The 15,220-nt window shown below is 45.4% G+C and overlaps 1 protein-coding gene across 3 annotated transcripts; it reads left to right on the top strand.

Annotated features, from left to right (window-relative positions):
* Positions 1-202: 202 nt before the first annotated feature.
* On the top strand, positions 203-13,148 carry LOC123160238 (glyceraldehyde-3-phosphate dehydrogenase 2, cytosolic-like). 3 transcript variants are annotated; one of them, XM_044578049.1, is made up of 12 exons: positions 203-405; positions 517-540; positions 637-737; positions 1,278-1,393; positions 1,475-1,574; positions 1,665-1,811; positions 1,892-1,952; positions 2,042-2,139; positions 2,289-2,431; positions 2,556-2,639; positions 2,757-2,846; positions 2,914-2,973. In XM_044578049.1, the coding sequence occupies exons 1-12, from the start codon at positions 402-404 to the stop codon at positions 2,957-2,959; spliced, it is 1,014 nt and encodes a 337-aa protein (XP_044433984.1). In that variant the 5' UTR covers positions 203-401; the 3' UTR covers positions 2,960-2,973. The 3 variants fall into 3 exon arrangements, with proteins under 3 accessions (XP_044433984.1, XP_044433983.1, XP_044433985.1); XM_044578050.1 differs by lacking the exon at positions 2,914-2,973 and adding an exon at positions 13,087-13,148 and having other exon boundaries at positions 204-405; XM_044578048.1 differs by having other exon boundaries at positions 2,757-3,036.
* Positions 13,149-15,220: the final 2,072 nt, after the last annotated feature.

Genomic DNA, 15,220 nt, shown 5'->3' on the forward strand with positions numbered 1-15,220 from the left:
GCCGGTCGTTTCACCTTCTTGGACGAGAACTAAGCAGGGATGCCCCACCACCGCTCCCTCTCTCTCGTGATTATCGGAGCCAAACCCAGCAGCGGTCCAGAGTTTCCAAGGCTCCAACGTTCGCCCCGTCCCACCCACCCATAGGGACCTTCTCGAAACCATCGCCCCACTCCTCGCCCGGCCCCACCCATCAGCCACCCGCCCGTTCCATTCCTGGTAGCGGAGAAACAGAAGGCGATCCGCAACCCGCGGTGCCCCGCGGGCCCGGCCACCCAATGAAACCCCCAATTAAATAAACCCCCTGGCCTCGCTAATCACATCGCAATCTCGAGTAGCCGTCCCAATCCTCGATCTGTTCTCAAACCCTCCTCCGTCCGTCACAGCTCCAGATTTCCTTCCCCATGGGTAACCCCGTCGCCCCGAGCAATTACTAGCTGTTGTACCTTTTCGATTTCTTGTGGTCCGTTCGCTGATTGTTGTCCCTTCCTTTTGCTAGATTTTCCGTGGTCTGGGAAGCTCCGATCAAGATCGGCATCAATGGTGAGCTTGTGCCTCCGATCTGATCTGGTTTGCTTCTCTATTGGCTGCTTCCGTGGGTTCGTTTCCTGATGGATGGATTTTTTCTTTGCGCTGCAGGTTTCGGCCGGATCGGCAGGCTTGTGGCCAAGGTTGCGCTCCAGAGCCCCGATGTCGAGCTCGTCGCCGTCAACGACCCCTTCATCACCACCGACTACATGGTATCGTTCTCGATTCTCCTCGCTCATGAGATCTGTAGGTTTGTATGGTAGGGTCATTGTGGATTTGTGCATGGGACACCCGTTTATGGATTGTGGATTGTGAGCTTAGATCTGTACTAAACCTGATTGGATTTGCTTTTCTCGTTACATGCTGATTCTTTGCTACACTATCATAAGCACAGTTAAATAGCGATGTATATGAATCTAGTGAATGTCGCTACATGTCTGTATGTATCATCAGTTTTGGGAAACGACTTTTAGATCTGCTTTGCAAGTGCCTTTTGCATACGTTATATTCCTCATTTAGTGGAGAATAGTTTTGTAGTTCCAGATTTGAGGAATCTATTTGTTCCATGCAGTGACTATTGTTCCATTGTGGTATTTAAAATAGATGTACACCTGGTAGTATTCTCTCTTATCTTACTATAAATAAGACACATGCAGGCTCCGTGCCAGTTAGTACTTGTTAATTAAAGCATAGCGCTACTAATTGTCTCTGGTTCATATTGTGGTTCTGAATTATGTGCTTGTAACTTGCAGACCTACATGTTCAAGTATGACACTGTCCACGGACCGTGGAAGCACCATGAAGTTAAGGTGAAGGACTCCAAGACCCTTCTCTTCGGTGAGAAGGAGGTTGCTGTGTTTGGATGCAGGTTTGTTACCTTTCATTTTTGTGGCCATGCAGTTGATTTCCATGTGAAGTACACAGGCTGATTTACAATGTCCTGATATAGGAACCCTGAGGAGATCCCATGGGCTGCTGCTAGTGCTGAGTACGTTGTTGAGTCCACCGGTGTTTTCATCGACAAGGACAAGGCTGCAGCTCACATTAAGGTACATTCTTTCATAGTTTCCATTTCATGGTACCTGAACCTTTCTTGTGTATATTTGTACTAAATTAGTTTTCTGTGTCACCACTTTCAGGGTGGTGCCAAGAAGGTCATCATTTCCGCTCCCAGCAAGGATGCTCCCATGTTTGTCTGTGGTGTCAATGAGAAGGAATACAAGTCTGATATCGACATTGTCTCCAACGCTAGCTACACCACTAACTGCCTTGCTCCTCTTGCTAAGGTGCTTATCATTGCAGTTTTGTGCTGCTCAAACCAACCGCCAATATTGGGAATGGTATGCTGATAATTTGTTTCTTTCAGGTTATCAATGACAGGTTTGACATCGTTGAGGGTTTGATGACCACAGTTCATGCCATCACTGGTAATGCATAACACTCGGTTTTTTCTTTAACATTTTATATTCTATCTTTAACAAGTATGCTTATGTGTGGCTGAAATTTGAATTTACAGCAACCCAGAAGACTGTTGATGGTCCTTCCAGCAAGGACTGGAGAGGTGGAAGGGCTGCCAGCTTCAAGATCATTCCAAGCAGCACTGGTGCAGCAAAGGTATATTCAGCTGGCCTTCTATTATATCATGAGTTATCTGATAGAACACTGTATCTGTTCGATTGAACACTGTATCATGACTTATCTGATTGAACACTGTATCTATTCGATGGATTACCATTTAATTGTAACTGTCTGATTTCTTGCAGGCTGTTGGCAAGGTTCTCCCAGAGCTTAACGGAAAGTTGACTAGAATGGCCTTCCGCGTTCCCACTGTTGATGTTTCTGTTGTTGATCTGACTGTTAGACTTGCGAAGCTAGCAACCTATGATCAGATTAAGGCTGCTATCAAGTGAGTAATTCCACTAACCAGGAACAATTTCTTTTACTTCGATGCGCATATGGTTTCTGGTTTTGGTATTTGGGCCACATACCACCTACGAGATGTATTGATGTGTACCGATCTGATTTTACAGGGAGGAGTCGGAGGGAAACCTCAAGGGCATTTTGGGTTACGTTGATGAGGACCTTGTTTCCACTGACTTCCAGGGTGACAACAGGTGTTTACCATTGCTTTGACAATACCCATGTTACTACTTTTTATTAATGGGTTCATTTTGATTGCCTATGTGAGTACTCATCTGACTTGGCTAATGATGCCACTTTACCCATAACAGGTCCAGCATCTTTGATGCCAAGGCCGGGATTGCTCTGAACAACAACTTTGTCAAGCTTGTCTCCTGGTACGACAACAAGTGGGGATACAGGTCAGTGGCACCTTCTATGGCTCTTGCAGTCATCGGACCACTGACCAATTTACACTTATTGTGACAGTCAGTTTTTGGCTTTCTCCACTGCGGTGCTTAACCATGCAAGCTAGAAGCACAATCGCAGTGGTTCTCCCTTTGCACACCTAGCCGAACAAAGCGGAACATAGGAGGCAAGCACAGGAGCCCGGCAACCCAACTATTGACAGAAGACACAATTAGAAATTGATGCATATATAGCAATATCCGAGAATTTTTGCCGAATCTCTAAAGGTGTCCGGCGTTGCACTGCGAGACTTATGCGGAAAACACACAAATAGTTGAAAAGTGCCATAGGATTGGAAAACCAAAAAACGTCAGGAAAAACTCGACGTCCGAACTAGATCAATTGTTCGGTGCCAATCAGAAAATTGGTCTTAGAAAAAAAATTGTGCTTCTGTCGTGCTTTAACATGACACATCGTATCTCAAGACTTCAAGCGGGTCAACCTACGGCTTCAACCTCCTATCCCGAAGGCGGAGTACTTCTCGTTAGGCCAGTTTAGAAAACTTTAGCGGCTTTGAGAGATAAATTAGGCTCCCGGGCTATTGACCACACACTCGCCTCGAAAAAAAGGAGTGATAGAAAAAAGACTTTGCAACGACTAAGAAGAAGAACACTTATTATAAAACGGCTCATATAAATTTAAGAGCCCACAAGTGACTTGGGTAAAAAAATATGTATAATGATTCTATGTACCAAAGTACTTATATCATATCGCTGTTCACCCGAACTTTAAACGTGTCTTAACCGACCGTCGGCTTCTCCCTCTTCGGTCAAGGGCCGAAAAGTGTTATGTACTCCACCTGTCGAGAATATCGACGGTGTTTCTGATAACCAAGCAATCAGGTCATAAGGCTGTAACAGACAAAGTGCGCTCAGGGAACTTATGCTATATTACTGACGAAGTGTAAGAAGCATCTTCGAAGAAAATAGTACCCCCACCGATACCTTTCTTCGGTTGCTCATTGCTACTATGAGACTTGTGCAATAGATTTTTGTACTCATGAGTTCCGTTGTGTGCCAACCATAATTGAAAACAATAAGAGTGCTAGCTTTCGGCTTCACCCAGTTTGAGGTCCGGCTCGGATGACCCGATCGTGACAATTGCAGAGGTGCTCCCTTTACTCCCTAGCCGAACAATCGGGAACGTAGGGGTAAACATAGGAGCAAGGCAACCCATCTTGCAAATCGCTTAAGTCAACATGGTGCATATTGTGGTGTAATACACGAACAAGGAACGAAGCCGTACAAGTATAATCATATGCAAGAGGAAAGGTTTCATAAAGGAAGCCCCCAAGTAAACATGGTATTTGAATTTGTGTGTCACAAACAAAGTTTTGACAAGGAAGTTTTTTCGCAAACAATTTTTTGCCCAAAAGGTATAATGCTTGGTCGAACCGAACAAAATTTAAAACTGAAAGTTTTTTTAGCATGAAAGCGACTTAGCTGGTTAATGTGCTCGGTGTTGATGACGCGATCCGGGCTTGTGGCGGGACGAAGACGCCCATTGATCTATGACAGATCCGACGAGGTTCACAGTCCTCGGCATGGCCGAGGTCCCAGCCCCCAAGCCCGGGGTGTCCAAGTAAGGAGTTCGGCAATCCGGAGTAGTGACACGGCTCGGCCGATGTGGTAAGGTGAAGCCCCCAGTCTAGGCAAGCTGGCGGAGTTGGCCGGCAGTGTGACGCCGAAGTCCCCGGCGTGGGTTAATGAAGTGATAACGAAGCCCCGGTCCAGCCGACGTGACATGGTATGTCGGTACGCCGAGGTGACAATGCTGCCCAATCACGGATCATTTACCTGTGCACAGGAAATAGTGCAAGCCTGAGATAATAGTAATAAAAAAATCATTGCATAATTAATAATTTATCCAGAGTGAGTAATAAAAGAAATATGGCCTGTGCGCCGAGGTCGGCTCGATAGCATGACGGCGTTGTGGCGCGGCAATGTCGACCTAGGTCGGCCAGCCTCAGTGACGGCGAGACGCCAGCTAGACCGACGTCATGCACAAGTGTCGACAAAATGTCCCTACAAAAGTAATGCAGTGCAAAACAACAAAAAATATTTTGTGTGCAATAATTTTAGGAGCTAACCTAATAGTTAGGAAAAATAGCCAAATAGATCCGTACAGTACTAGAAACGAGAATCAAATGATCTTTGCACGATGATTCACTAGTACGTGAAGTAGTAGCACTAGTAGTTTAATTAGTAGAATCCACCGGGTAGGTATAGGTACCGTGCTATACAAAGTACTCGATCAGGTTGGTACTGATGTCTGTTGCCGCCGAGCTAAGTTCGGATCCGACGTAGTGTCGATACAGATCAAAATTCTTCGGATGATGATATTCGCACAGTTCGATGACAATGTGATGATGGACATCAGTGCGGACCAGCATTAACCGACCTGCGTACAGATGAAAACTGGCCAGACCAGAAGTAGTTGTAGCAATCCAAAAAAAAACATGTGGATGTTCACAGATTTGCTTTTGCTACAAGGAGGTAGGTCGTACTAGTAATAGTACTAGAAAAAGCTCTAGCACGTGGAAAGTGCATGTAAGAAAGATAATTAACCAAACACATGCACTGCCCAAATTAAATAGTAAGGAAAAGCAAAAAAGGAATCGGATCTCCTTGTGGTTTGCCAACAATGTGAATTCTTGTTGGCTTTTCTGCACCATTCGGTATGTGCATCGTTGTAGCACCGGCTAGAATACCATAGGTTGGACTTTTTTTTCACAACAGATCCCACCAGTTGTTGTCCTGCCAACTCACGAGTCCAGCCCTAATCGAGTAGTCTGGGCATGGGTTGCGCTGGGAGTTCGGCTACCAGGCCTCCGCCGCCGCCGCTCTAGGCGCGACTCGCCACGCCGGTATATATACATGCACACAAGCTTATACGTACGGAGTTGAACCTGATCTCGCGGATACCTCGGCCACTCTATTGTGGTCAGATCGCACGGAAAAATTGCCGCTGTGCACGGGATCAAAAGCGATCTGCAAAAAATATAGCAAGGTAGTAGAAACACTTCGCGAAGAAATTGCTTTATATCATACGGATTAACTCAAACAATATCACCTGATAATCCATCGATCTGCGACGACACCTAGAAGGCTCTCAATGAAAGCACCAATGTCGGTTCAATATCCGGCGTATCTCGTAGTAGGGTCCTAAGCTAGGCGTCTTGGAGCGATGGTAACATGGACACGGGGTTATACCCACCTTCGGGCTCTCTTGATGAGATAATACCCTACATGCTGCTTTTGATTGTATTCATATGGGTGTAGTATAGAGTACATGTATCTACCATGAGATTGTAGTAATGAATATGAGATTGTCTATTGACTAGCCTGGCCTCGGTTTATATAAGACACCGGAGGCCTAGGGTTTAGGAGAGTCCTTGTCTTGGGCGCCAAGTCTTGTGGAGTCTTCCTTGTATGTGGCAGGGGTTGTCCGAACTGGCCCATGAGTATACGGCCATGGGGGTCCTCGACCCAATCCAACTGATCGGGAGATGGCGTGGTGCCCCCTAGTCCAGGACACCGTCAACTGTCGACCTCCTCCAGCCTCCACGGGCTCCTGTTCATCCAGCCTCCACCGCGCGCTACTCCACCGGCTACTGTTCAACCACCCCTCCACGGGCACCCCTCCACCATCTACTGTTCATCCAGCCCTCCACACCACGGGGTCCTGTTCATCCACAGGCAACGCCACTGCTCATTGTTCATCCAACCCCCCCCTCACCGCTCACTGTTCATCCAATTGATCGGCTTCAGTTAGCAGCAGTAGTGAAGGAATTGCTCGATCGGGTTCAGTTAACAGCCATCGACCGATCGCTCGGGTTCAGTAACGCATAGCCTGCAGTGCAATCGCTCGAGTTCAGTTAGAGACCGACGGCTCGCTCGGGTTCAGTTAGAGCCAATGCCCCGCACACACGCGCTACGTGTACAAGAGAAACGTGCATCACTCGGCCCCCGACTGCCCATCGTAACCGGGAACTCCCCGAAATTTTCCTCGCCCTCGCTTCTACCACGGTTTTTTCCGTCATGGACGGCCCAAAGAATGTCATGCACCTGCATCTCCGGCCCGCCCAGGATGAAAAACCCATTTTCTGTCATGATTTTTTGTCATAGAAGTAGGAGCCCACCACATCTATGATGATACCCGGTTTTGTCACAATTATCGTCATAGAAGTGTCATATGTATGACAAAAAAAAAATTCGTTCGGCCCAAAATGTCACGGTTGTGTCTTTTTTTTGTAGTGCTTGTGGTTGCAAAATGGGCATCGATAGCCGCCGTCCCAGGTCCTAATACGCCTGTTATGCATTCCCGCATAAAGGTCCCTCAGAATTTGCCTCTTGTACCTCCTCTAGACAACTTCATCCTTGCTATCGACATCATCAGACAGCACCTATACAAATAGTAAAAAAATGTGGCATCAAATTAATGATTACAAACTAATCTCTAGTGAACATATGGCAGTTGCCAAAAATTGGCATCAAATCAATGATTACATGCCGCGAAGTAGGATTAGGAATTTATGGCTATTTATTTATACATATCCAGAGATTATGGTTCAAATTTTAAGCACATTCGTCTATATTTAGAACAATCTTGAAGAAAATAATGGCACAAACATATGTAGGTCATTCAAAATAATTTGTCAAGTCCCAGCTAGGAATTATTAGCACGAACACTAACACTAGTCATATTACTAGCAGAAATCATTTCCACAGATGAAACAACTAATCACTTATCACTTGTACCATTCAAACAATCAATAAACTACATGGATCTAACGACACTTACTCAGATTTCATGGATTGGGAGAACATAACCATAGGATTTATATTCCAAAAAGGGGGAGGCAGGAGTAACCAGAGAAACTCTGGGATCTATTTGACACATAAATGGGTATAGATGACTAACCAGTTGTCTGTCGTCGTCAGAGTCATCACCGGAGTGGTCGTCGGAGTCGTCGCCCGAGTCGTCACCAGAGTCGATGTGGAACTCCACCGCCATCTGTGGAAGCTCGACACCGTTGACGATGTCAAGGTGCAGCGCTAACTCACCAGCGGTGACGGCAACCTCTATCTCCATCTCCACGCCGTGCTCCGGTGCTTTAGCAGCCCCGGTGTCGCCACTCCCTCTGATGGGGCGCTTCGGTAGCATCCTCATACACTGACGGCTTTGATGACTGAGAGCAGCGTCGAGGATGCAAGCAGAGAGAGAGGATTGTGTGTGTGGCAAGGATGGGGGGTGCAGCCGCTCGGGCGCACCATTAATATGGAGTAGTGGGAGAGAGGCGGGCGGCGGTCAAACCGCTGGCTCGCCTCCCGGTGAGACTGCGCACCGGACTGCTAGCATGCCTACCGTCGTATCACATAGCTACTCGCACGCCTCCCGATGACACTGCACAGCGAGCACACCTCCATCAATTCACACACCTGCACGCATGCCTCCTGGTCTGCCTACGCGGTGGACTACTCGCATGCATACCGTCAACTCACGCCTGCTCGCACAGCACACGGGCCGCGTGGCGACACGTATATTGTTTTTTCTATTTGGAATATTAATGATGCTGCTTTATTGCTTAACCGAAGCATGGCACGTATCCATTGTTGGTCTAACGCTCCGTTTGGGATATTGGTTCCCAATTATTAATAATCTCCCGTTTGTAATTAGATAAAGATTACATCAAAACTGGTCTCAAATTTGACCAAAAAAGTACAATGCAACTTTGTATTGGTTTCCATATGACAACACGATAAGTTTCATGAACTTCAAATAAGTTTTGGATGTACTAGAATTTAAAAATCAAGATTCTCATTGTTTGAAATTTGTTGCATGGGGAGTAAACATGCACCAAGTGAGACACATGTGTTTTTGCAATACATTTAGGTGCACTGTTACGTGTGCATGTAGCTCGAATTTGATTTTCTACATTATACCTGTAGAAAATCAATAAATTAATGTACTAAAACTTCTTAATGATCTCTAATTTTTTCGAAATTAAAACGTCCCTCCTTCGGTAACATATATATGTTCACCGCGGGATAATTAATTTAACATGCATCGTAGTTGCGGTGGATTCGCAGTGTGTGTGGGTGTGTGCATCTGGGGGTTGCGGGGTGGCTCGCAGTACACTACAAGTTGTGAGCCACTGTGTGGGTTGGCCATTTTGTTAGGCAGGCCGGTGCACCATCGGAGTCGTGAATTCGTAATTAAAAACATTACACAACCCTTTCATACATACATGTTTTGGCCACATGCAGTCGATGGTTGTCCTACATGACACTTGATACTCACGTATTACGCTTTCTATGGGCCCGCGAGGTCGTCGTCCATCACTTTGATGAACAGCCGGTATTGAGGTTAATTTGACCAGCAAGGTAGAATCTTTTTTGTTTGTGTTATGGTGGTATATAGTACGCGTTGAAGAGGTGGGAGGGGACTAGCATATATACTATACATACATCTCCGTGAAAAAGTACACCTCACTTAGTGTCGGGACTTTTCGGTTTCCGAGGCACATGCCACATCAAAATTATGAAATTGACTATTCAAACATAACACAACACATCTTTGTGCCACATGCATGCAGGCGGTGGTTATCCTAGCTAGGACACTCATGTGTGACGCTTCCATCTGTGGTCCCACAAGGCCTTCATCGAAGCACGGATCACTTTGACCTACATCGGGAGAGGTTAATTAATTTCACCATCGACGAGGATTCTTTTTGGGTTGTATTACGGTAGGAGCATATAGTATGCGTCGAAGAGGGGGAAGGGGACCATCATATGTAGTAAGCTTCATGAACCTCGCTCTGTGTGGGTGCATGGTTTACGGTTTTTGAGGCATGTGGGACATAAAAGTTGTGCATTTTGAGTATTCAACATGTGTTTGGCCCACATGCAAAGTGATGGTGGTTGTCCTCTTGCACCCATTTAATCGGTTATCAGCGATATCGATGCTTTCCATCTATGGGCCCGCTTAGTCCATCACTACTTTTTGACTGACAACGAGAGTGGTTAATTTGACTTAGGAGGGGATTATTTTTTTGCTTGTAATATGGTATATATATAGACACACACACACATGCATGTGTATGCATGAATCCCTCCCATGGAGTCGAAGTGGCTAGTACAACGACACGCCATGAACCGATCTCGCTCTGTGTGCGGAGTGTACGATTTCGACGCACGCGCCACATCAATGTTGTGAAATGGTATTCAAACATGCATGCACGCATCACCTCCATACATAAGCATCTAGTGGTTGTCTTCGAACGGTACACTCCCTCGCGTTGTTATCGGCGACAAGCCTATATATTCATGGGCTCGCATGGACATCTATGATCACCTTGACCGACAACAAGATAGGTTACCATGGCGGATTCTTCATTTGGTTCGTGTTATCGTAGTATAAGTCATGGTGAGATTCAGAACTAATTAAAGTTTGAGCGCATATACTATGCATGCATGCATGCATGAATCCCCGTCGTCGGCTTGAAGTGTGGTGTAACATACATATGCATCGTCAACCTAACCCTCACTCAGGGTGGAGATTTCTAGTTCAAAATCACGGTGCCACATCAAAGTTGTTCCATTGTGTACTCAAAAACACACCTCTCCATACATATGTTTGGGCCACACGCATGCAGTGAGTGTCTTCGGGGACTAGCTACTTGCGTGATTATTGGTGAGCTAGCCTATCTCTGGGGTCGCATGAATGACCATCACTTTGACCAACAACAAGAGAGAGGTTGTACGACCAAGGTGGATTATTCTTGGTCCATTTTACGATCAATCTTGGTGAGATGCCTCACTGGCCTGCTGACTAAAAATGTTTGTGTGGGGTGGGGGGTGGCTGCTACTTTGTAATTTGCTAGGTGAACCTCGGTTGGGGGGGCATGCATTCATAGCTTAGGATTCCCTTCATGCCGACATGGGCTGCTAGCTACTTCACACTTTGCTAGGTGAACCATAGTTGGGGGGCATCCATTCATAGCTTAGGATTCCCTTCATGCCGACACGATGGAGGGGAGGCTGCTAGCTACTTCGCACTTTGCTAGGTGAGCCTTGGTTGGAGGGCATGCATTCATAGCTTAGGATCCCCTTCATGCCGACACGAGGGGGGCAAGAAATACCGTGCACTTTGTGAGATAGGTGCGACATTGAAGTTGCATTTGGTATTTGAAAATCAAACCACCCTTTTCATACATAAATTTGGTCCACATGCAAGTGTGTTCGTGTTCTGACCCTCTCCCGCATCATTTCTCGCAAAATTTATGAACATTATACAAGTCGGATGACGCAACACACACGGTTCACTCAAACTAACCATGTGCCACGCCGGTGCCCCTGTTACGCACACATCCACACAGTACATTGGGCTCCATGAGGCTCCCCCTCTCAAAAATATCTGCCCGCCTCGAGGGTTTTTCTGTTTCATAACACACGGTTGTTATCTCCGGATCACGTGCGATGTTTCTTGTTCCCAATCCCGCCTCCATCCCTAGAAAATATCTGCCCGCCTCGAGGGTTTTTCTGTTTCATAACACCCGGTTGTTATCTCCGGACCGTGTGTGATGCACCATCATCAAAATTTTCAATAGCCCCGTCATTTCACTCCCGCGTAGTAAAATTTCCAGTACCCGCGTCATTTCCTAAAACACCCCCCCCCCCGCCCCTCCACACACACAAACACCAAAACCTCCTCGGGCGCACGCACACACACACACCCTCCCTCGCTCGAAACCCTAGCAAGGACCCCGCCACCGCTGCCTCTGCCACAAGACCTCCATTGTTAACATCTTCTGGTTTGCCCGTGCAGCTTACCCACCGATCTCCATACCCAGGACACCCTAAGGTTCTTAGACGACGTCTGCCAAATGCCCCCTTTCCCACAGATCCCCATCCGCATCCACATCCCCACTCCAGAGCATCGCAGCCTAAGCCCGGCTACGATTCTCGTGGAGCTCGAGGAGCAACTGACCCAAAAGAGGTGTATCACGGTCTCTTCGCTTGACGTCGCCGAGGAAGCTGACGACCATTACTGGTCGCGGACACTCAATCAGCGGGCTACAGCATGCGGGTATGTCGCGGACGCCGGCTACGACATTGAGGTCGTCGACAGCGACGGCCTAAGGCGGGCTATGTCACAGGTTATGTGGCCCACCCCCAACCCCTCGAGTTCAACCACCGTCGATCTCATCCATGGCCCCGCTGCTGATCTCCTCTGGCTCGTTGTCAAGAATTTTCCATCCTACATTGCCATCGAGCCCCTTTTGTAATTTCTGAAGGACACATTCTGCGATGCTGGCTTGGGATCCACAACTTCCAAGTCAGACCTCATCGACGGCGCCACGAGGAGGGCACCCTCTCTAGCTCTTTCAAGGGGAAAGAGCCCATATGCTCTTCCAAGGGGAAAGAGCCCGTCTGCGACATTAGGGAGGGCACCCTACAACCGTGCTCTTCCAAGGGGAAGGAGCCCATCTGTGACAACATGGAGCGCATCTAGGGTCCATGCTCTTCCCACGGGAATAAGCCCATCCGTGACAAGTGAGGAAACCCATGATTTGTTTTGCCGTGCCCCTTCACAAGAGGAAAACCATCATTTGTTTTGTCGATCCCCTTTTGTAGTGTAGTGAGAATATGTCTAGTTTTAATTGCTATATTTGGTTGTTTCAGTATGCCTTGTTTATTTCAGTTGTTCACAATGTGATGCTCTATATGTGCAATTATTTACTGTGCAGTACATTTAATCAATCCACTTTTAAACATACCGATAGGAATGCATATATTTGCTTGATGTTAAGCCTGTTATAGCTAGCATATGCCTCTTTTGAAGTTTTTTGATTGTTCTGTTGTTTGTAGTTAGCATATGTCCAGTTTCAAATGCTATGTTTGGTTGTTCGTAGTATGCCTTGTTTATTCCAGTTATTCACAACGTGATGTTCTATATGTGCAAGTATGAAATGTGCAGTTCAATTTCATCAGTACCTGTTTTAACAATACCACTATGAATGACTACATTTGGTTGCTGCATCTTGTAGTTAACACGCCTTTCCATTTTTATTTAACAATAACCAGTGTACTTAGACCGGCACAATACTAGTTTGAATGACTATGTTTGCTTGTTGTTAAATGTTAGGCCTGTTGCAGTTAACACACCTTTCTACTTGTTTTGCTTTATTAGCGTGCTTTAACCTGCACACTGAAGCTATCTTTTGGAGATTATTTTGTCTACCATGGATAATTTTGGATGATGTTTAGCCTGTTGTGCTTAACATGCTTCTCGATGTACCTAGACAGGACAATTTTGGGAACGACTGCTGTTTTCCATCGAGGTTAGTTTCATCCCATGGCTTACATATGCTCACTGTTCAGGATATCGGTAGCTGGTACCATATAAGTCAGGGGCTGATAAGGGACTAATTGGTGAATCGGACTTTTAACTGAATATATCTGCAACCCATTTATCGTTAGGTTAACTAGGGCCATATGTAATATATCTAAGGCTACATAGCAACATGCACTGTACTTAATGTCTACATATGCAATCCTAGGCTACATAGCAACAAGGAAGAGTGTTACCTTAATGTTCTGATGATGTCTAGATATACATAGAAGAGCAACAACAACAACAACAACACCAACAACAGCAACAACAACAGCAGCAGTAGCAGCAGCAGCAGCAAATGCTCGGATACTCAACTTAGCTAGAGGTTAGAGTTAGTTTCTAGCTCACGACTAACCCTGAACTAACTCCATCCAAAGAGGTGTTTGGATGATAGGGTTACATACTTAGGTTGACAATAAATGCACTAGGAGAACTAGCTCCAGTTAGCACCTCTTGGGTTGGATAGTTTTTTGGGGTGGGTTATAGATGCAACTAGCTCAAACTAGCCCTCATCTTTAGATATACTTTAGGGTTGAGCTCGAACTAGCTCAAACTAACTCTAACCCATGAATATAGCAATAGTTAATCAGCCGATAATTTGTAAGAATGCAGTAAACTCCTTCCGTCCCATAATATAAGATGTTAATTTATCTAATATGTGAGTATATTGGATGTTATAAGATATTATAAAAGAGTGTTGTACTACATCATTGTGCAATTGGTGTTTAGCTTCTAATATTAACTTGGTGCTTTTAGGTACATATGTCATTGGTAAAGATCCATGCTTTGACCCTTTCTGCGTATGGGGAAATGAGATATCGATGAACCAGCATCAAGTGAGGAAGCTGATAAAGATTGTTAGTGAAATGGGTCAAAAGATGGCAATTAAACTATTTGTTTACACTTTATCCAATACAACATTGAACTGTAGGAAGGTAAGTAAGAACTCTGCAGCCTTCTTTTTACTGCCCATAATGAGTTGTGTTAGATGACAATGTCTGAATCTTTTTTCCTTTGCAGTGGTTCCCAAAGCAGTTTACTCAAGATTATCTCTCAAACTACATGATTGGTGGGCATGCAAAGGTTAAAGTATTTCTACCAGAACATGATGATTATCTAGATGTTTTCATGAAGACCATGAAGGATGGGCGGTAGGCCATCACAAGGGGTTGGACTAGAGTCGTGCGTGCCCTTTGCATGGAGGAGGGCACAATATGGGCATTCCACTTCACCTTGTTGAGCAACCAGAATGTATTTCGCCTCTTTCTTTACCGTCTTTAATAGTACAGGTATACAACAGTGGTTCATCATTCTTTATTTGGTTCTTATGTAATTCTTGATATGTACCTATGAATCAAATAATGCATTGATTGTCTGAACCTGATGGATATGAATAAAGTTGTAGTATACATTCAAATTCAAAATTCAAATTCAAATTCGGTACAATTTGATATAGCAGCAATTATATTACGGTGAAATTACGTTCTCCAGGTCGTTACGACACACACAGTTGGTAAAACACAAATGTTTGCGATATACACCATAATCTGAGACGGTTCACAGAGAGGAAACGTGTGCAAGCGTGCACACAGTTGCCGTTTGCAAAGCATGTGCGATGTCAGACAATATCACAAACAGTGCGGGCAAACTAAACGTTTGTGATAGTTTCCTTATCGTACACGATTCACAACCATCAACCGTTTCTGATGAAGTATGCATCATAAATGTTGCACCAAAGAATAGCGTGTGTGATAGTTGTCGTGTACGACAATGTTACGATGACCCGGTGTTTCGTAATCCTATCCAACACTCGTACGATGATTAGCTAATCTTCTTAATTAGTTATCGCATATGGTTTGGCAAAAGCGATTGTGTGTGATTGTATGCTTATCATACACATTCTATAATAGTGAACCATTTGTGATGGGCC

Source organism: Triticum aestivum, chromosome 7B (assembly GCF_018294505.1).
Source record: "Triticum aestivum cultivar Chinese Spring chromosome 7B, IWGSC CS RefSeq v2.1, whole genome shotgun sequence".
In the NCBI taxonomy this organism is placed as follows: domain Eukaryota; kingdom Viridiplantae; phylum Streptophyta; class Magnoliopsida; order Poales; family Poaceae; genus Triticum; species Triticum aestivum.